Below are 23,683 nucleotides of genomic sequence, written 5' to 3'. Positions count from 1 at the left end.
GGTCCTTTTTCATAAGCTATATCATATGCATTCCCATTCCCTGCTGCCAGAGGCTGTTAGAGTCGAAGGTCGGATGTGCAGCATGGCTGATCTCCAACTCAGATGTTCACGGGACAACGCATCCGATTGGATATCAGACACATCGTTTTCATAGGATTTCTCGGCCAGATCCATTGGAATCGGGTGTAAAGTGTCCAAATCGCATTAGTGTATGGCCAGCTGAAGACACATTTTTGACAAAAAAATGCTCAATGCTAGCAGATTTGGATAGGACTTGGTAGCTCATTCACGCCAGACATCTCTAGCTGTATGGCATATTGAGATTAGATGTATGAGTACACATCTGTATACACAATGGAGTCGATTCAGACCTGTTTGCACAGGTCCAAATTCGGCCCCATCCCTGATTATAGGGGTCTGCGCAAGCGCATAAGGGATAATGAGCAAACCCTCGCAGCACGGGTCTTTGGTGAATTCGTCATTGACAAGCAGGGGGCGTTTCGGGGTGGGCACCCTGCATTTCATCTGTGTGCCCACAAAAATGGTCAGCGCGCCCATACAAACGCTGGGCGGACCCCAGCAAATGCAGGCGTGCTTCTGCCTGCACAGGTATGGAGAATGACATCACATGGCGCCAGTGCCCGCCTTCAATTCGGCCATCACGGTTCAACTAAAATGACCTGGTTTGCAGAGGAAAAATCAATCATTTGATGGCCAGTTCGGGGGGGGGGGGGGCTGCCTTAACCTGCTGCTAGACAGCGAATATACGCAGACTAGCGACCAGGTTTGAATTGGGACCAATATACACTAAATTTTTTGTACATAGCAAAAAATATATAAAGATGTTCATACCCAGATTTTTGCATATTTTACACCCTTTAATTCTTTATGCCTGAAAGGGGTAGCCGATCAGAAAGAATGTGTTACTACTTTAGATGGATGTGGGTGTATTTCTGTAAAAAAATAAAAAATCTGGCATTGTAGACCTGCTTAGTTGATCCAGATTTTGCCTTTTTTAAATTGTGATGTATGCAATTATAAACTGTCAGACAATGGTATTTGTATTCTGCAGTCTCAAATTCCTGTTGTCAAATAACAACTACCGTAATTAACTTCATTATAAATAGCTCACGCGTGGCACTAAGACTGTAGAGGAGCTGGTGTTCCCACTTGCCACATTAACTATGGAAATTAGATTTCTGATGAGGTGATTCAGCTTAAGGAAGAATATCTCTCTGCTTATTTATACGTCCTGCCAGCGGTTGATTATGACTAACTGTAGTGTGTATGTATGTGTTTCTGCAGTAGAAAATATAGATTTTAAGCTTCATGAGGCAGGGATGAAAGGGCATGATTACAGAGGTACTTGAAAGAGCTGTGTTACATATGGGGGCTTCATTAAAAAATGTTTAATAAATAAACACGTATACAAACAATAAATACGCCATTCAGTGTAATTTTACTTATATTCATGGAGCCTAGCTTTACCTTTACATTGGTAATGCTTTCTGTCATGGTCACCCGTAGGTATGTATCCCTGTCTATGGATTGTATCCCACTAACATTGTGCAGATCCCCATGTCCTAATCAGAATCAGAATCAACTTTATTGGCCAGGTGTGCTTGCGCACACTCGGAATTTGTTGTGGATATACAGTGCAGCATCAAGCAGGGATGAAGGGGGGGGGGGGAGGCATTACATAGGTTACATTGACACATTTCATGCTGGCAACACATGCTCACCGAGTAGCACAGCTGTATAGCAGGGACAGTACAGTATCACACAGAGAATATGTACCCGCCAAGCTGCACAGCGCCTAGGCAGCCATCAGCGGCGCCACTGGTCGCTGCAGCAGCCAGGTAGGTGACAATATAAGCAGGGACAGTACAGTGTCACACAGAGAACATATACCCACCAGGCTGCACAGCGCCTAGGCAGCCATCAGCGGCGCCACTGGTCGCTGCGGCAGCCAGGTAGGTGACAATATAAGCAGGGACAGTACAGTATCACACAGAGAACATATACCCGCCAAGCTGCACAGCGCCTAGGCACCGCACAGCCAGGTAGGTGACAATATAAGCAGGGACATTACAGTATCACCCAGAACATATACCCGCCAAGCTGCACAGCGCCTAGGCAGCCATCAGCGGCGCCACTGGTCGCTGCAGCAGCTGGGTGGTGACAGTGGGGCAGATGTATCATAGCAGTGCTTATCGCGCCGCTATGATACTTCCTGCTTCGCCTCAATAGCAAGGCGAAGCAGGAAGGGACATCGACAAGATGTATTAACATCTTGTCTGCCGAAGCGGGGGAGCGTTAACTCCCCCCTTCGGCGATGTCCCTTTCTGGAGATAGCGCATCAGTTAATACTGATGCGCTATCTCCTGTCCCCCGGCCGGCCGCACTGGGCATGCGCGGGATCTCGCTGTTCACGCGAGATCCCCAGCGCAGCCCAGACCTAACAGCAGGGACAGCGCTGTCCCTGCTGTTTATATAGGGCCAAATTCGGCTTCGTGCGGAACGGTCAGCGATGCTGACCGTTCATACATTCGGCCTGCTATCATTTTGATAGCAGCGCCGATATGGACAGGGGTGCATAGCGCCCCTGTCCATTACCGCATTCCCGGCTCCTTCATACATGGGGGAGAAGCGGTATCAGTGCACATAACGTGCGCTGATACCCCTTCTCCCCCATAACGACACATCATACATCTGCCCCATTATGAGCAAAGATACCACAGTTATAGCAGGGACAGTACAGTTTTCACACAGGGGAAACACAGGGTACACAGGGGGTTACATATGCTGAGTGCACAGATCCTAGGCAGCCATTTGCGGCGCCAGCTTCCTGTAGGGGAACCAGCGTGGAGAGCCAGCAGGGGGGGGGGGGAGGGGGAGAAAGAGTCACTGGGGCCTGAAGAGTCAGTGGGGCCTAGGGCTGGAGTTGGGCCCTCCCTGGCTTGAGTTCCAATGGACCAGACGTACCTCCTCCCTGGTGGGGTGGGGTGGTCGACGCCAGAGGCATAAAAAGGTCTTCTGCAGCCTCTGGTGCTCAGCCTCTGGCGGCCTGGTCGCTTCTCATGTGTGGGTCAGCCGGGCGCCGGGGAGGGGGGGGGGGTCCCCGCAGCCATCTTCGAGATCATGCCGCCAGGTCCTCCCTCCTGAGCCCTGAGCCACCAGCGTCTTCCCGGGGGCCAGCTCCGTGCCGTGGGTGTCTTCGGCGGCGGCGGTGGTAATACAGCAAGGGTGGAGCGGAATATAATACACTGAATAGTCTCTCTCTGCCCTTAGTACTATACATAATTCTGCCACCACCCTATTCCTGTCCATACCCTAGCACAACTACGCAGACTCAGCGACACAAACTGCCACGCAGGTAAGTTGGTCTCCTCTTGCTTCTTGCAATCAATAGCAGTTATAGTGTAACATTAGCATTCTGATAGGCTTGGTTCTGGTGCATACAAGGAATAGACTACTAAAGAAATACTTTGTTACCTAAGAGGTACATTGCTTAGGGGTGCCGGATGACGCTCCAACAGTGGGGATCCCGACAGTCAATATGGTGCTCTGACAGGGGGGATCCCGACTCACAGGAGCTATTCTCCCTTGTGGGGGTCCACAACCCCCATAGAGGGACAATAGAACCTGTGGCGAGCGTAGAGAGCCACGGGGCCCACAAGGGGCTTCTTTGTGCTTGCCCCCCTGTCGGGGCATCGGCAGTCAGGGTCCTGACATGGGGATACTGACTGCCGGGATCCCCCATGTCGGAGCCCCATACCACACCCATTGCTTAGATACTAGTTACATCAAATGATTTTGTAAGCACTCGCAGATCTGACCTCTGTGGTGTTTCAGATCTGCAGGCGCCCTGTGCGGGAAGCAGGCGGGCAGCTAACATCCGCTGACCTGATTGTGGGAGGAAACCGGAGTACCCGGAGGAAACCCACGCAAGTACAGGGAGAATATACAAACTCCACACAGTTAGGACCATGGTGGGAACTGAACCCATGACCTCAGCGCTGTGAGGCAGTAATGGTAACCATTACACTGTCCGTTCTGCCTATAATAAAAGCTTCAACTGTGAAAAGAGCCACTCAGTTTGGCTCAAGGTGGCCATACACTTATACGATTTGGCCCTTTTTCATAAGATTTTGACAGTGAAAAACCAATGTCGATGTTTTGACTGTTGACCTGGACCCTGTCGACCTAAAGTTTGTGTCGACCTAATGACATGTCGACCTAAACCCATGTCGACCTAGACCTATGCGGACCTTGACCCATGTTGACCTAATGGTGTCGACCCAACGTTTGTCAACCAACTTGCTGTAGACCCAATGACCGTATCCCATTGGTTATTGGGTGCATGTGCCAGTCCCAGACCCTGCCAGATCTATTGCGCATGTGGAATGTTCCTGGCAGGTGATGACACACAGGCACTGCAGCTAGGGACCAGAACAGCACAGTGGTCAGCAGCCCTCCTTAAAAAGGATACTAACTGCTACTGCTTATTACTTAAATTAGAACCTCATCAAAAGAAAAACAGTCCCACTATGTCCTAATTTACCCATATCTCTACAATGTGCATTATTCGTATTACAGTAATTTAATTGGACAGCACAACCCACCTCGACCAGTGGTTCCTAAACTTTCTTGCATTACGGCACATGAGCGTATCTGAATTTTTTATGGCACCCCTATGACAAAATAATTTATTGATACATTTAGAATACAATATTAAAGCAAGTAAATTGTGCTTTTACTGTCATCCTTGGGTTTAGCTATATAGTGGTATACATTTATGCTTCTGAATCACATTTTATGATTGGCAGCCACTATCACTGGTTTTGCATATCACTATAACCCTAATTAGTTCTACATAATTTCAATTGGTCCTGGACCACCAACCAAAGGCACCACTGAAAGAGCGCTGCGGCACCCCAGAGTGTCTAAACACAAGAGGTAATTTACTGGGAGTTCTACAGTATTTCACATAGGATGTTGCTATGGGCAACCAACCAGAATCTACTTCTTGTTTATTTAGCACCTTCTAGAAGATAATATATAGCATTTGATTGGCTGCACATAGCAACATGGCATCTGAAATAATACTCCAAACTTAGTAAATTTTCCCCACAGTTTGGGAAACACTAACAGGAAGCTGCTGTCACTGCTTCGCACTTATGTGACCTATTACACATTCCATATATATATAGAGGATACTGGGGCAGATGTATTTAGCCTGGTAAAATTATAAAATGGTTATAAAGTGGCTGCTGATAAAACACCAGCCAATCAACCACTAACTGTCATTTTTCATTCGTTTGCAGGCGGGCGGCGTTTAGTCCACACTCAAAGCTGCTAATTTTACAGCTTGGCGTGTGGACCAGAATAAGGTGCTCTGTACGGTCTTCCTCGGCGTTGGAGTTGTAAAGGCACTGCACATGCATGTAAAGGTGCCCATACGCAGTGCATTTTTTGGGGTGCACAGACAGTAAGTCTGTGCAGCCCGTACATGTTGTACTAGATTGCATCATAGCTAGTACAAGCTGAGTTCATCGGTCCATGTATGGGCACCTTTAGAGATGGGCAGACCCTGGCAAATTATTATATAACATTATGCTGGTTTAAGAACTGTAAAAAAATACAAGTCTAAAGGAGCATACACATGGGGAGCCTCCCTGGTGAGCGCTCTAGGGAAGGTGACATCTCTTGAGCTTCCCGGCGGCTAGATCGCCCATACACACAAAGCAATGTGTGTATGGGCGATCTGTGCTAACTCAGTGATGAAGCACATGCAGTCAATATATCTAGATTTTGACGGCATGTGCTTAATGTTTAAACCTGTGATGGGGTGTACACACAGTGCAATGTGTGCTTAATTTCTAATCAATCTAGATAGATCACTTAGAAAACAACTACCGGTTGAGTAACCCTTTTCCAAAATGCTCGGGACCATTTCTTTTTTTTTCAAAATAGTTTTTATTTAATCAGTACAAATTTTGAACAGTACAAGTTTTGAACATGAAATACCTCACATGAGGCCACAACATAAATGAACCATAGCAGGATAGTAATGTAAGGTACAAATGAGTTCATGTAGCATAAAACTGTAAAGTACCGACGTATTTATCAGGCCAGAAGGTGAAGACTCTGGCCAATATAAGCAAAAAGGGGGGGCGGGGGACTAGACATAAAACTAGAATATAAAGACATGAGAAACATAGGTGGAAATTCGCATAGGACAGACACACAGGGGAATAAACATGTGGGTAAGTGGGGGGGAGGGGGAAGGGGTTCCAGGGCACTCATTCAAACATCAACAGAGACATTTAGTATCGAGGCAGGGTCCATCTGGAGGGAGATTCCTAGTGGGAGGTTTCTTTTCTCTCTATAGGTACACCACTTAAACCACTTGGATTGGGTAGAGTTGGCGGAGGAGGAAAATTTGTAGTCGATCGTTTCAAATAAATAATGTTTATGAATTTTACCCAAAATGCAGTGGATATCAGGAGTCTCCGGGGACTTCCAGTATTGGCCAATCGCTGCTTTAGTGGCAATTAGGATCTGACCTGTCAGATATTTATCTTGTTCTGGGATGGAGGGAGATAGGTGGAACAGCGCGGTGACTGGGTCCATGGGTAGATGAACCCCTACAATTTCACTCAACAGGACAAACACTTCCCCCCAAATCGGCCGTAGCTTTGGGCAGTCCCAGAAGATATGCAGGAGGGACCCAACAGATCCGCACCCTCTCCAGCAGAGGTTAGAGACTGTCGGCCAAATTGTATGCATCCGCCGAGGAGTGAAATAAGCTCTATGGCATAGTTTGTAGTACATTTCCGAGTGACTTAAACATTTTGAGATCCTAAAGCAGGAGAGTGCGATAAGATCCCATTCTTCCCTAGTAAGGGTCCTACCCAAATCGGTCTCCCACCTGACCTGGGATAGTAATTTGTCCGAGTGTAATCTATTTACTAGTACGTTGTACCATCTAGAGATGCCCCCTTTATTGTTCTGCGAGGTCAGGACTAGGACCAGTCTTTTTGGGAAAGAGAGTGGCACTACAGGTCTACCAGCAGCTGCAGTCAGCCAGTGTCTTAGTTGCAGATATTTATAAAAATCTTGTCGTGGTATACTAAATTTCTCTGCAATTTCTGAAAAGGACATAAGATTACCTACTGGACAAATATCCCTGAGCGTGGATATACCCTTTGTTACCCAGTTATCTAATTTTAAATTGGGGATGAGGGAAGCTATAGTCATGATGGCCAGGTCTGGACCAGGCAGAGAGGCCTCCGCTTCTTTTGCTATTACGTCATGCCAAGTTAGTAGGGTATCTCTAATAGATATTCCTGGACCCCCCCAAGAGGGAATTTCCCCCCTGGGCAGCCAGAACAACTCTGACAGGCGGATTTTAGGCAGAAAGGACTGCTCTATAGACACCCACGGCTTCATCTGCCCAGTGGCGAACCAGTCCCTTGCCTGGTTCAGTACACAGGCTGAGAAGTAACTCCCCAAATCCGGGTATGCCACCCCACCCATTTGCTTGGAGAGAATAAGGACTTGTTTAGCTATGCGAGGTCTAGATCCTTTCCAGATATATCTGGTGAATAGTTTATTAAATTCCAAAAAATAGGATTTAGGAGGTATCCTTGGGATGGCTCTAAACATGTATAATATCTTCGGGAGCAGCACCATCTTGGCTGCTGCGATGCGGCCCAGCCATGAGATTTCATGAAAACCCCATTCCCCTATCAGTTTATCTAACGCTCCTATTAGAGGCTTATAGTTGCATCGAAAAATGTCAGGGGACCTAGCGATTTGGACACCTAGATATTTAATCGATGTCAATTGCCAGGCATATCGGTATTGATCTTTCAGCCGCTTAACTCTCTCCAAGGGAATGTTAATAGGGAGAGCTTCCGTCTTGGTGGTGTTCAACTTGTAGTATGATACACTAGAGTAGAGGGTCAGAACTTTGTGAAGCTCGCATAATGAGACCTCCGGGTTAAGTAAGCACAGCAAGACATCGTCTGCGAATAAGCTAATTTTATGATTTATCCCTCCCAGATCGGGTCCTTCTATGCGGGCAGAGTTCCTAATTTTCTCCGCGAGAGGCTCCATAGCTAGGGCGAATATGAGTGGAGAAAGGGGGCAGCCTTGTCTGGTGCCGTTTGTTATATTAAACATATTGGATAAACAACCGTTATTAAACACCCTCGCGGAGGGAAATGAATAAAGTGCAAAAATGGCATCTAGAAATCTACCAGAGAATCCATATTTAAGCAGAACTGATTTTAGGTACCCCCAATGTAATCTGTCGAACGCTTTTTCAGCGTCTAGGGACAGAATTAACAGAGGGGTCTTTTTGAATTCACAACTCTCAACGATGTTAAGTACTCTACGGATGTTGTCCGGGGCCTGCCTGCCCGGCACAAAGCCGACCTGATCAGCTGCGATAAGTGATGGCAAAAGGGGGCCTAGTCTATTTGCTATAAGTTTAGCATACAATTTGAGGTCGGTGTTCAGGAGGGCTATTGGCCTATAATTTTGTACTGCCGTAAGGGGTTTGCCCGGTTTGGGAATAGTGACAATTCTTGCCTCTAGCATCTCTTTAGGGAAGTTGCCTGCCTCGGAAGCTTTATTAAACACTTTAAGGAGAATTGGGGCTATGAGTGATTTAAAATGTTTATAAAAATTAGAGGGGTACCCGTCTGGGCCCGGGGCCTTATCTCTAGGCAGAGAGTCAATGGCCGCTTCAAGCTCCGCTAAACTCCACGGAGCACAGAGAGTATTGGACATTTCAGGCTCCAAACTCGGGAGGGAGACATCTGCCAGAAAATTCTCAATCTCAGATGTCGTAGGCTGGGGGGTCTCAGCGTCAGATTTCAGATTATAGAGCCTAGCATAGTATTCTGCGAATGTGTTAGCTATTTCAAATGGGTCAGATATTTTTAACCCCGCTACGTTATGAACACTATGTATCCTAGCTTTAGCCTGCCGTCCCCTGAGTTTTCTAGCTAGAAGGCGCCCTGCCTTATTGCCCAACACATAAAATCTTTGGTTTAATTTAAACAAGTTCTTCGTAACTGTTCTAAGGGATAACGCATTTAACTTTTCCCGCGCGCTATGCAGAGAGTTGAGGATTTGCGAGTCCCTCGGGTGGGCTTTATGCTCTGCCTCCAACTTAATCACTTCAGCCTCACATTGCGTAGCCTCAACAGATTGCGCTCGTTTGATCCTAGAAGCAACTTGAATGGCCGATCCTCTTAAAACAGCTTTTAGTGCACACCAGTGATTAAAGACACTGGTGTCGTCCGGGCTATTGGATGCAATATAATTCAGCAGAGAGGACTTGATGGCATTACAAGCTTCTGGGTTAGCCAATGTATGTGCACCCAGCCGCCAGGGACCCGGGGGGACTTTACGGGAGTTCAGGTCATATTTGATCAGTAGAGGGGAATGGTCTGACCACGTCATTGGTAAAATGCGGGCCTTGATAACAGACTTTAAGGTCCATTTGTCAGTTAGGACTAAATCTATTCTAGAATACGTGCGGTGGGGATTGGAGAAAAAAGTATAGTCTCTTGTCGATGGGTTTTTGGCCCTCCAAGCATCAAATAATCCATATTCCCCTAATAGCTGTCGAAATCCTAAGGATTGGGAATGTGGGGGTGTGGGTTGAGGGCGACCTCCAATAGGCTTAGATTTATCAACCGTGACGTCAAGCACCATATTAAAATCACCCATTAAGATAACAGCACCTCTGGAGTGCTGCTTAACTATAGCACATAATTTCCTGCAAAATTTAAGTTGCCCGGTGTTGGGAGCATAACATGAGACCAATGTTACTTCAGAGTCTTCTAGCTTTCCAACCAACACTAAGTATCTGCCCTCCGGATCTGCCACCTGAGATTCCACAGTAAGGGAGCTTTTAGAGGAAACCAAAATAGCGACTCCCGCTTTTTTTAGTGGACCATTCGCCATGTAGCACTGGGGGAACCTGTTGTCAAAGAATTTAGGCGGGGCCGAATTAATGAAATGGGTTTCCTGCAGTGCAACAATATCGGCTTTCATTTTAAAGAAGGAGTTTAAGGCTAACCTCCGCTTCTGCGGGGAATTTAGCCCCTTAACATTTAAAGATATAAGATTCACCATGGGGCAGTCCGGAAGGCAGATTTGACCCAACATAGATTGATTGACCTGGAGTGAGGGAGGGGGGGGAGGGGCTGCAAGGGGGGACACCAAACATGAGGGTAGGGGACACATAGACATAACAGAACGGCTCTATACAGAGTCGGAGTGAGACGCCAGAAACAGGGCGCCGCACCAATCATACTTAAGGGGGGGTAGTGGCAACCCACCCCGCAGTGTCAACAGAACAATATTACAAACATCCTATAACCAAATAAGAAAGGCAACAACAACATGCAAGCGAGTCTAACATATCCTAATTTTCGAAGTTCAGGGGGTGAATGAGGCAAATTTAGCAAATTTCTGCTTATCCGGGGCATTCTCCTAAACATAAGAGAAATAGGCAGAGGGTACCACCTTTAGCTTCTAAGCCTGAACTAGAAATTATACAATAATTCAGGTCTTATATGGCAAAGCGGGTATCAGGTAGATTAACTATAATCCCCTCGTCTCTCCACCACCAACCAGTCCTGCTGAAGACGATGATACGGAGAGGGGGGGGGGGAGAGGGGTTCAGGTACCTCAAAAAATATGGGAACACGTAAAGACAGAAAGGCACATTATATTATAACTTACTAAGGATAAATCCCCCAAAGGGCTACATATAGGTCCCATTCTGTAGTGTAGGACCCTTTCTCATCTTTGGTAGATAACAAGTATAAGCAGTGCAACTTCACCTAGAGCTTGGGCTTTAAGCAGAGTCAGTAAAGCAAAACAATGGGAGCAGTAATTAGAGGACTCCGGGCCCCTCACTTCTCCACTACCGACCAGTCCTGCTGAAGACGGTGTTCAGGAGAGGAGGATGACGGAGGGTCCCCCAAGTTCCATTTGCGAAGCAGCTTCATCCCCTCTTCAATCTCAGAGACAACAATCGTAGAGCCGTCTCTGGGTATTATCAGTTTAGTGGGGAATCCCCACCTATACATAATATTGGCCTTTCTGAGCGCACTTGTTATTGGGTAAAAGGACCGTCTCTTGTTTAGTGTGTCTCTGGATAGATCTCCAAAAAGTTGTAAGGAACCCAGTGCTTCAGCTGTGTCCGAGGAAGGTCTGGCGGCCTTCAACAGGGCTTCTTTGATGTGAAAAAAATGGACACGCATCAGGACGTCTCTGGGGGCACCCTCTGGGGCGCCACGTGGTTTAGGGATTCTGTGAATTCGATCGAGGATGAGGTCTGAATTAGCCGCCGAGGGGAGAAGCTTCCGGAAGACGGTCAGAGTGAAGTCGTGGAGGCTGCTGTTGGAAATGTTTTCGGGGACCCCTCTCAGCTTCAGATTGTTCCTCCTGGATCTATCCTCCAGGTCGCTGATTTTATCACGTAAGGCCGCCACTTCTCCCTCCAGGGCTGCATGGGAATCTATAAGGGTATTGTGCGATCCAACCATTTCGCCCATTTTGTTCTCTAGAGAATTTGTGCGGTCGCCAAGGTCCTCAATTGACCGCTGGCATGTCTGGAAGGAGGCACGAAATTCAGCTGACATGTCTTCTTTAAACTGCTGGAGTACCTGTTTTAAGGTCCCAACAGTCAGAGCGGCATTATCCTCTATCCCGGGAGTTGCCAGGGCCCCTGTGAGGGAGGCACGGGAGGGGTCGCCAGCTCCCCCAGATGGAGAGCCATCCGTAGCAGTTTCCGTGGGTACGGACCCCTGAGCCTCTGCGCGTCGTGGTGACGGTTTAAAAAAAGGGACTTGTGGGACCATTTTGGGCACTTTATTTCTTTTGGCCGGCATAGCTGAATAGCTGAAGTGCACAGAAGTAGATGTATAGTAAATAACCACAAAGGCAGCGCTTACAAATACAGAAGAAGGACCTTTATCCAAGTGAGCACTCTAAGGGAGGGCAGGTTGTAGATGTTAAGCACACATCATATACTATGTAGACACTGCAGGGTGGTGCATATTAATAGGCTAGCACCGGAAACCCATTTCTGCAGCCAGTTCTAAAGAAGAAGGGGGGTGTCTGCAGCGCAGGGAGGTGCAGGCACCTGTGTACAACATCCAGCTCCCCGTGTAGCAATATAGGGCAACAATATAGGGCAATCCCTGTGTGGGGCTACTGTGTCTCAGGGAGTGCTTGCTCCAGCGCTCCCTGCTGTGCTGGATGGTCCTGCTGCCCCAACCAATATGGCCGCCGCGTCTCTGTTAATAGTGCCACAGAGAGCGGGCGTCTGGCCAACCAATGCAGGGCACCTTATAGGGCTGGGGAAGGGTCTCAGAGGGGGCACCTGGCGGAGTGACGCTGCTATATTGTGCCCGGGGCGGCTCAGGCGTGCAGCCGCGGCAGCCCCGAGATCCAAGATGGCCGCCGTTCGGACGGAGCGGGGCTCCGGCGGCTCCTACCTTGCTGGGGGGCTCAGCGCGGGTGCGGGCAGAGGTCCGGAGGCACCAGGGGGTCGCCCGGGTAGTGTAGTGACTCCGGGCGCCCACTTCAGGGCTGTAAAACGTTGGTCGGCTGGACGGGTGTTCGGCGGCGGCCTGGCGTTGAACTCGAGGTCCCGGCTCCAGGGGGTACTAGGCCGCAATCCGCAAGGACCCGAAATCGGGACCCCCGACTCCGCGGCTGTTCCCCAGCAGGCTCCCCGATGGTAAGGGGGTGTCTGCAAGGCTGGAGTAGGTTGGGGAGAGGAGGCTGCGAGCTATATAAGCAGTTTTCTGGCTCAGGGGATCAGAGCTCCAGAGCTGTGCTACCTTCCTCGATCCCGGTCAGGCCACGCCCCCCGCTCGGGACCATTTCAATGATGTATCTTGAGGTATCTTGCATTTATGTTGTACAAACACATCAAACAAGGTTTCAAAACATGAACCAAAGTTTGTGTGCTATCTCAGATACTGACATTGAATGCCAAGCAATCATTTTCTTGCACATATTTAGTGCCAATTACATATCATGTCCCCATTAGTGCTGGTACAGATGTCCCCGGTAATGCCAGTTATATATCACGTCCCCAGTAGTGCCAGTTACATATCATGTCCCCAGTAGTACTGGTACAGATGTCCCCAGTAGTGCTGGTACAGATGTCCCCAGTAGTGCTTTTAGCAACAATTTTTTGGGATGGTTTTCGGAATAATTTGAATAACAGATATTTGGATAAGGGATACTCAACCTGCAGTATCTCACCTTGTGTATGCCCCTAAATACAAAACTTAAAATAAATATTGAATTACAGCATATCTTCAGTCTGGGTAGTTTCCTTGAACCTACCATATCAATTCTCAGCTCCTGTCATTGGGGTCCTCCCCTGAATCATCTGGGTAGCAAGTCTACACTATTAACATGTGACATAGTGATCTACAGATCAGGATCATAAAAGCACACAAATAGTGCAGTAATTCAAAAATCATAATAGTGTATTGATCGTTATCTTTAGGACCACATTGTTACACATTATTTTGTGCTATTTTCCCTTTTAGGCCCTATTCACTAGAATAAATTCTACTTTATTAGTAAATGTTTGGCTTGAATTACTCTCAGTTAATTGTTTAAAACCTGCTTGTTACTAGTTCCATTGCAACTGCCCCCTCAGCCAAATAAGTTGAAGTTACCAAGTACACATATCAAAGTCTAAGGTTTAATAACTCAAAATATAATCTACATTACAAATGAGCTCATGTTATAAATATATGTAACAAATTATTATAAATGATGATCCATGAAGCAAGATGATATAAAGAACGCAATGTTGCAAGTCTTGCCAGTAGCACTGGAGTATGTTTTCCTGCCTCAGTACTCCCTTACATGGTAAAATCACTCATCTTAATCATCAAGGGATGCACACACTTCACTAACATCCCTGATTTCATTTCCCCATTAAAAGGTTACTTATGTAAGTTCAAAGACCAAAGAAATTAAGAGAAGAAATGCTGATTGGCTTCTTACAAAGTTAAAGTTAATTTGGAAAATGAAAGTTAATTTGCACTAACTGCCAGAGTTTATTTAATAGTGGCTTTAAATGATAAAATCTAGGGTTTCCCGAAGCACTGGTCATACAATTGGAAGCATAAATAAAGACATTTGGTAAAATTGCAGAATATTGAAAATATATTGCTAAATCTGTAACCTTTAACAGATCTCTTCACAGAGTGTAAATTATTTAACAATGATTCTTCCTACAATAGAAAATGGGTTTATAACCTGTGCGTATTTCTTCTTTCACAGCTAAATGTTGAAATAACACTATTTGGGAAACTGAAAACACATTTGTAGAAAGCAGTCAAATCAATCATTTCTCTTGGGCCAATAAGGCATGTGTGGTTTCTAATGCATGCCCGCATCTACACCTTGAGAGTATTAAGTTAGGGGGGTTTTAAATTACTAGAATTCCTTTGACATCTCAAAATCCTGCTGGCAATGCTAAAGGGATTTCAATGAAATATGAAAGGCAGTCAACTACAAATGGCACATTAAGTAGGAAAATATAATTAGACACTTCAAAGAAAGACACAGCAAGGGAAAGAGAGAGACAGAGAGAGAGAGAGAGAGAGAGAGAGAGAGAGAGAGAGAAAGAGAGAGAGAGAGAGATGGGAACTCAGAAGAAAAAGGGGAGAACAATGAATTTTAACTAAATGATTTTACCAACATTTGGATTACTTCAGGAAACATGAAAAAGCAGTAATACTCATGAATTTCCATTTCCTTAGACAAGTTTAATACCATATATGAGAATGAAGTGGTAATACTGTACAAGCAAAACAAAGGAACGATACAATGAAACTATATTTTAGAGTTACTATATTAGCCACATGACTGTGGATAAAATATATGTATGTATTTAGCTTTTTTTTAATAAACATCTAATAAAGTTTTGTGTGCAGAGCTTACAGGAAGATCCATGCATATTTATATGTATTTTATGCAAATACTAAAACAGAAATGCATTGAGCTCCATGATTCAGTTGGGATAAGTATATGAGATGGAATAAGGTAATTACCATTTCATGTTCAATTTATGGGCACTCTTATTCAGATGGAGAGGATGTTGGCATCTAAACATTGCTTGATAATGAGTTGTGTTACCATTTAGCAGTAAAAAACCTAGAGCTCTTTATGGCTGAAATTATAATGTGCAGCTCTTTCAAGCCCATGACCCACTGAGGGGGATTCCTAGTCCATGCTAGAATTACAATTCTGTGAATGTAAACCATCTAAAAAGCATGAAAACATTTGGCAATGTACTGAACCCTTAAGGCCCATACACACTGGGTGACTTTGAGCTGAGAGCAGATCGAAACAACCAGTTTGAGCGGCTTTCAGCTCAAAGTCGCCCAGTGTGTATGGCTCGGCGGTGAGCGCTGAGCGCTGCTGCAGGAAAGCTGCTCATCTGCTGGTATTACCAGCAGATAAGTGGCTTTGAGGATGGCTTTGCATAGCACTGCGCTATGCAAAGCTGTCCTACTACCGCTGATGGCGCCGGGCAGGGGGAAAGCAACTCAGTGTGTATGCACTGAACGGTATCCTGCCCAGCGATGATAGCGATCATCGCTGTCTATACACGCTGGGCATAATCAGCCAGTGTGTATGGACCTTTACTCTACAGTATAAGATTAGAAAATAAGACAATGGGCATGGAAGCACACAGTACTCAACCTAGCGTACACTACTTGTACAAAAATATGTATGGTGTAATGAGCATAATATAAAAACTGAGCCATTGCATTTGCCACCTCAACAAATCACCAATTTCTGTATGGCAGGGTTTCTTAACTATTATGGAAGGTGATACCCCTTTGACTCTCAACATATGTTCTTGTGGCCTATTGAAGAATAAATTATCTATTTAATTATTTTATTTATAAGATGCTACAAAGTACTGGTAACACATACATTGATAAGCATACTTAGGATAACTATAATAAAATTATACAACTAAAGGCAAAATAAAGAGGAATGTCAGAGACAGGAAGTGAATTCCACGGGGTCGCATGGAAAAAATCTTGAATACAGGAATGAGAGCAGGTGAGTAGAGCGATGGTCAGTGGTACTCCAGTGGAGTGGAGTGGGAAGGGGTGAGTGTGGACAGAAATTAGATTGTGATGTAGGAAAAAGTGGAGCAATTGAGAGCTTTATATGTGAGTGTGTGGAGATTAGTATATATATTCTGTTGTGTGAGAGAGAAGTGGGTACTGGATGAGGGCATACAAAAAGTTCCCATATAGACATATTGTGGCAGATGTATTAAGCCTTAACAAGAGATAAATGTAAAGGAGCCCATACACGGTCCGTTGTGTATGGCTCCCGCGCATCACATAGTACGGTACAAAAAGTATGTGCTGCACTATACATCGGATGTACTAGGTACACATCGGATCGCAGTGCATGCACAAAGCATGCACAAGGGATGCGATCCGATCCGATGTGTGCTGTTTAAGCACACAACTGATCCGATTAACGGACCGTGTATGGGGGGCTTAAGGGTGATAAGGAGAGATAAACGTCCAGACAATCACCTGCTAACTGACTTTTTTCAAACACAGGCTGTAACATGGCAGTTAGAAGGTGATTGGCTGGAATTTTATCTCTCCTTATCACCCTTGGATTTATCTCTTGGTAAAGCTTAATACATCTTCCCCATTGTATTCAGTGCTATAAGTAATGGAATGAAAGTGGTGACCTCACACAGGGTCATGCTGCTATACAGCACCTGCATATTGCTTACAATGTGTTTAGAATGGCAGCCAGTAGAGCTGCTGCATTGCCGCATTGAGTGTCCAAAAGAAGACAGAGCCAGGAACCTCACCTCCTAGGTGTGACATTACAATGTCATGGATGTAGGAGTTGGGGGCTGCCACAGGGTGCACTGGGCATCCATGAAGAGATGGTGGAAAACTGTTAGAGACGTGAAATAAGATTAAGGGAAAGTGGTCGGGCAAAAAGAGTTGAGTGTCATCAACACATACATTTCACTGGACACCAAAGGAAAGGCGGGAATAGGGTAAAATGATGGAGGCCATGAATAGATCCTTTAAGAACAACAACAGTTAGAGGGATGTGGAGTGGGGTCAGTGGAGGAGATAGAAGTGGTGCAGTTAGAGAGACATGAGCTCAACCAATGTGTTGATGTATCAATCTGTGGAGATAGAAATAGTACCAACCAATCAATCAGAGTCTGTCATTTTTTTTAAACAGCCTCTAAAATTATAAAAGCTGGTTGGTTAGTACTTTATTTCTCTCCAAGACTTGCTGCATATCCCACAGAGTCCTTGAGACTGAAAGAGTGGATACTTTGAAGGAAGAAAAAGAATATCAAAGGCTACTGGGAGGTCCAGGAGGTAAACAATATTATCCTTGCATTTGGCCTTAAGAAAATATTTAGTGACATTGGTAAGGGCAGTTTCAGTAGAGTGATAATCGGAACGAAGTGGGCCATACAGTACATTTATTGCAAATTACTTTTACTCATATGTACAAATACAACTTAAAATTTAAATATAGTTTCAATTATCCATGGCTGTGTTATGATATACTTAGAGTGGGGCGCTATCAACATAGAGGACAATCGAATTACCTGTGATTTAGTTCTTGTGCTGTTGCTATAGTTTACATGCCATGGCAATTTTGGAGAAAATTACTTGGATGGATACCCTAGTCATCACTGAAATGTAGGCATTTTCACGTTTTTACCTGTAGAAGGGATGAACATCCCATCTCACAGATTAGTGATTGGGATCACTATATGATCTCTTGTATACTAGGAATTTGTTTCCGGTTACAATGCAAGTGCGAGGAGACAACATAACGGGGTTCTTGACTCTGGCTAAGTACAGGTCCTGAACAGGGAGGAGGTCAATACTGTTGATCTTTTCTGCCATCCCCACCACCTTTTGTAGCCTGCGTCTGTCCCACTCGCTGGTGGGTCTGTACCAGACTATGATTGAGGAGCTAACACAGATTCGATAATCATGTAGTAGAAGCGGTTTAGGTCCCGGGAGATCTTACAACCCAAGAACTTGAAGAAGTCTACTAGAGATACTTTATTGTTGGTGATCATGAGTGGGGGCATGTCACCAATTCCAGTAGGTTCTTCTTGTGAAATTTAGTGAAAATTATTATATTAAGTAACATAGGCTTAACCGTCATTCTTAAGTTCAATTAGAGGGAGGACTTTTCTGTTTGTCCATGTATTTAATGCTTGACAGCCACTCACACTGGTATGTTGGTACATAAATGCCCCCACTGACTTCAGATGGAGGCACCGCACGGCACGCACAGAGCACGCACAGGCTGGCCCGCTCCACATCAGCTTATTACTCTGCGGACGGAATGCACTCTTCCCGCTTTCCCGGCATACTGTTTCCCAAGCAGCGGTTCCGGCGAAGCGGGTGCTGCAGTCACAAATTAGCACATTAATACGGTGGCCCAACAGCGGGACTCGGGCCCGTGGGTGCTCATCAATTTCCGTGGGTGCTAGGGCCCTTGAGCACCCACAGAATCGATGCCTACGGCCCACAGAGCCCTGATCTCAACATCATTGGGTGAAATTTAATAGGATGAGAGAGTCACAAATTGGGAGATTTGGTAAGAAATCTCCATTTTTTTAAAGCAGCAATCATTTACACTGCAAAATCAAACTGGGGCAGCACGGGGTATACTGGTTAGCATTACTGCCTCATATCGCTGAGGTCTTGGCTTCGATTCCCTCCATGGCCATAAGTTTGTATATTCTGCCCATGCTTCTGTGGGTTTCCTCTGGGTACTCCGGTTTCCTCCCACAATCCAAAAATGGTACTTGTGTAGTTTCACGGCGCCAGCATGGCGCCGTGCTACTTCCGGGTGTACGCTCGCCACGAAATTTGTCCAAAAATGTAACTTAACTCCATGCCAACATGGATAGTTCATACCTCCACTATCCATGTTGGCATGGAGTTGATTTTAAATAGCGTGGCGAGCGTAGCGAGCCACCAAGCCCGCAGCGTGGGCGAGCGAAGCGAGCCCCGCAAGGGGACTCAGACGTACCCCAAAAATATACTGGTAAGTTATTTGGCTCCCAACAAAATTAAACCTGTCTGTGTGTGTACATGTGGTACGGAATATAGATTGTAAACTCCACTGGGGCTGGGACTGATGTGAATGTTCAAATATTCTCTGTACAGCGCTGCGGAATCTGTGTTCTCTATATAAGAAACTGTTATTATTAATAATTATAATAATAATAATTATCATCCTGCAGATTTCATATACCTAAAACTACTACAATTTATTCTGTACATTGATTACTACATATTGTATTTTTTTTTTAGAAATTCCATCAAACACTCAGATGAAGTAACCTTTAGCAAATGACAATGTATGCTACAGCTGATTACGGTTTACTATTTAGGTGGGAATTCAATGTTGATTCTGACTATCAAAACAAAATATCTAAAGCACCAAATACAGTATTTCCCAAGTATCACAGGGGTGAATTTATGAAGCTTGGAGAAGTGTTATCTATCCCCATAAAGAACGTTATGAGCAAGGTGATAATGGTTCAGCCAATCAGCTACAATATGTAAATTGACAGGTAAGAGCTGATTGGCTGAACCATTATCACCTTGCTCATAACGTTCTTTATGGGGATAGATAACACTTCTCCAAGCTTCATAAATTCACCCCACACTCTGTGAACATTGATTTTTAAAAAATGATCTCAATAAATACAGTTCTAATAGTTAGAATAGCAATGTTTCTTTAGTAGGGTCTCCAATATGCTATTCTGGATTCTGCAACTTCTATCAAATAATGTCAGATCCCTAGATACTGCCAAACACATGACAGCATATAGACATCTACTCCTCCTACACACACAATTGCTGTGCTAGAGAAGGAAGTCAGAGCCACACAGTCATCCATGAAACTAACATGAGGAAGAGCTGGTGACATACCGGAGAGACACAATGATGTTCTGTGACACATTTTATGCTATAGCAAATCACTTGAGAGATACATGATCATACAAACCAAAGAGGCTACAGGCTTACTTTTATTTATGTGAATAGCTACCTTACATATTTCACATTTACATATAAGCGTGTTTCATTGTAATCCAATAATGAATTGGAAGAATAACTATAGTATGTCACTAACCATTTGCCTGAGGTTGTGAAGTGGTTATATAGGGAACAAGGCATTTTATCAGCCGATAGCAAAGAGTCAGCTTCCAACTATTATCATGTATGAAAACATAACAGAAAGCTATCATTCTAATTATTTAATAGCTGAAATTTCCACTGTCTGCAATAAAATGTAATATATAATTCTGTATAGCCCTGCTGTGCCCTATCACAAGGTGGTACTTCGCAGACTGCTTGATAACCTGAGAATACCAGTGATAAATGTTACATGGGTTTCTATCACCTGATGCCAGGGACTCTGCTTTAAATGTAAAGATATATTCATAATGAGCTGTGCAGGGCTCAATGCCCTTCTATGTTTTTATTTAAAATGTTATTACCATCATATGCATTATCAGAGTGGCCACAATAGGTGTGTAAATATATTGTGTTACCTTTCAGGCAATTAAAACAATAATCGGTACTTATGAGTTATCCGGGCGCCCGATTTCTAAATCGGGTCGGATCGGGCACATCGCATCGCATGCGACCATCGGATGCGATGCGATGCGATGCGATGACCCGATTTTTCCATAGGAATCAATGTTAAAATGGACAGAGTCCATTTTAACATGGAATTCAATGGGAAAAAGGGGTCCTTTTCATACCCCTACTATCCAAGTGGGCATGGAGTTGGATATAAACCTGTGGCGAGCGTAGCGAGCCACCGAGCCCGAAGCGTGGCGAGCGTAGCGAGCCCTGCGAGGGGACACAGAATACCGTCCCCTCGCGGGGCTCGCTTCGCTCGCCACGCTTCGGGCTCGGTGGCTCGCTACGCTCGCCACAGGTTTATATCCAACTCCATGCCCACTTGGATAGTAGGGGTATGAAGAGGACCCCTTTTTCCCATTGAATTCCATGTTAAAATGGACTCTGTCCATTTTAACATTGATTCCTATGGAAAAATCGGGTCATCGCATCCGATGGTCGCATGCGATGCGATGCGATATCGTATCGCATCGCATCTGATTGTATGCCTTAACTTAAGGCATACAATCAAAAAATCGGGCGCCCAGATAACTCATAAGTACCCAATAATCCTCCCTTTATAATATACAAATGGTGTGTGACTATGGTAGTACTTCCCAAACACAGTCCTCATGCCCCAATACATCTCATGTTTTCCAGATTTCTATATGTGGAAACAGGATATTTACTGACCCAGCCAATTAGAATGCTGTAGGTCACGAAGCACAGTAACTATACCTGTACACTGCATTTGAGTAGTTTATCTTCAATGGGTTTGTTATTACAGAACTGCATTGCATGTATAACAGCAGTTATCCTAAATGCTGCACATTACAGTATTGCAAGGAATCTAATCACACTACAATCTAAATGACTGCCTCAGGCATGAATAACTTTCACTAAAGAACACTATGTTATGAGCCATAAATCCAGCATATTAATGCCAGATACAGGTATAGACACTTATCTGAGCAAACAACTTCAACAAATACAATAAGAGGAAAGTAATTTCCCTATAGAGTATATGGACAGTGCACAGTTCAAACATGACACCATACAGACTCTGCTGTATTTGTAGTCTTACCAGATGTACCACAGAGCACACAACTTCAGGACAGTTGTGAGACAATGAGCATCTCCTGTTCATGGTGGGTGCAGGTGCTACTCAGAGCTTATCCTCCAAATTTCCATCCATAGAGTAGCACTGTACACCTGTCAGCCTCTACAGATAGGGGCCAGCTACCATGCACCTGTGTATCCAGAGCACTATTATATCCCTGTACAGTCTGGTTACCATGCACCTGTGCATCCAGAGCACTGACATATCCCTGTACAGTCCGGCTACCATGCACCTGTGCATCCAGAGCACTATTATATCCATGTACAGTCCGGTTACTATGCACCTATGCATCCAGAGCACTTACATATCCCTGTACAGTCCGGCTACCATGCACCTGTGCATCCAGAGCACTGACATATCCCTGTACAGTCCGGCTACCATGCACCTGTGCATCCAGAGCACTGACATATCCCTGTACAGTCCGGCTACCATGCACCTGTGCATCCAGAGCACTGACATATCCCTGTACAGTCCTGCTACCATGCACATGTGCATCCAGAGCACTGACATATCCCTGTACAGTCAGGCTACCATGCACCTGTGCATCCAGAGCACTGACATATCTCTGTACAGCCTGACTACCATGCACCTGTGTATCCAGAGCACTATTATATCCCTGTACAGTCAGGTTTACATGCACCTGTGCATCCACAGCACTGATATATCCCTGTATAGTCTGGTTACCATGCACCTGTGCATCCAGAGCACTGACATATCCCTGTACAGTCCGGCTACCATGCACCTGTGCATCCAGAGCACTATTATATCCCTGTACCCAGGCATCACCCATTACTCCTACAAAAACTGAAAACTCACAAACTAAAGAAATGCAATAAAAATAATTCATTGCAATCTTACCTTAGCTCTCATGGGAGATAGAAGTCCTTCCATTTTGCTCTAATCCTCATACCAATCCTATTCCTTGAGTTTAGTCAGCTTCGCCCCTTGCTGAACCATCCCAGGTAGGTGTGTAACAGCCACAGAAGTAAGCAGCAGCCAGTCACAGCCAGCACCTCCGTCCCCTGCTCTCCCCAGCACACTCTGCACAGGCTGCTGCTGCTGCTGCTGCACGGCCCCAGTGACTTACGTAATGCAGCCAGCAGCACAATGAGAGCGATCAGGTCACACGGGACGCCGGGGAAGGTGTGTGTGTGTGCTTATTGTCCTGTGTATAGGACACGGCTCCACCTTCATCGGGCTCTCCAGTCTCACTCCTCTGCAGTCTGGTACTCCCTGTCTCACTGCTGGGTTATATGCCCATGTGAGGCACTATGATGCTTCAGAGCAGGAGCATGTCACATTTACACTGCATTAGGAAAGTACTGTACTGCTGATCGGAGATCGCTTATACATGTCATCATCCAGTCACATGTTTTATAACTTAAAACCTTGGTTCAGAGGTGATATGACGATGTACATGACATCCATATACTGTACATGCACAATGTGGGCACGTTTCCCAGTTGCATTGCTGCGTAGAGTCCAATTTCTACATCCCAATAATGAGCAGCGAGTGGCAGATAGACAAATGAAGCAGAGCTCACTGGGCAGCCTCCAATCGATGCTAAAGGTTTCCTTTATTCCTTCTGCATTATTAACTCATTCTCTTGCCCTGGAGCAGCAGGCACACAAGTCTCTGTGACATGTTCCCCCACTCTCCTGCTCCTTCCCACACACCAGGGAATACAACCCGCACAGATCCCTGATCATTAATATTCATCTCAGAACAGGGACATTGCACACTAGTATTCCATGAGGCACACTGATTATTAGTGCGCACACATAGTCATCATATACATCTAATCCTGGTGCAGCA

At 45.3% G+C, this 23,683-nt stretch overlaps 1 protein-coding gene across 1 annotated transcript in view; it reads right to left on the bottom strand.

Annotated features, from left to right (window-relative positions):
- Window positions 1-23,362, bottom strand: part of FRMD4A (FERM domain containing 4A) — a 432,053-nt gene extending 408,691 nt beyond the window's left edge. Inside the window, exon 1 of the mRNA XM_083183113.1 lies at window positions 22,726-23,362. Coding sequence (XP_083039239.1) covers window positions 22,726-22,758 — 33 coding nt within the window. The 5' untranslated portion in view covers window positions 22,759-23,362. The remainder of the gene's footprint in view (window positions 1-22,725) is intronic.
- Window positions 23,363-23,683: the final 321 nt, after the last annotated feature.

This window comes from Crinia signifera, chromosome 4, assembly GCF_055691185.1.
Source record: "Crinia signifera chromosome 4, ASM5569118v1, whole genome shotgun sequence".
NCBI classification, from domain to species: Eukaryota; Metazoa; Chordata; class Amphibia; order Anura; family Myobatrachidae; genus Crinia; species Crinia signifera.
This window is presented reverse-complemented; position numbering and strand designations above follow the sequence as displayed.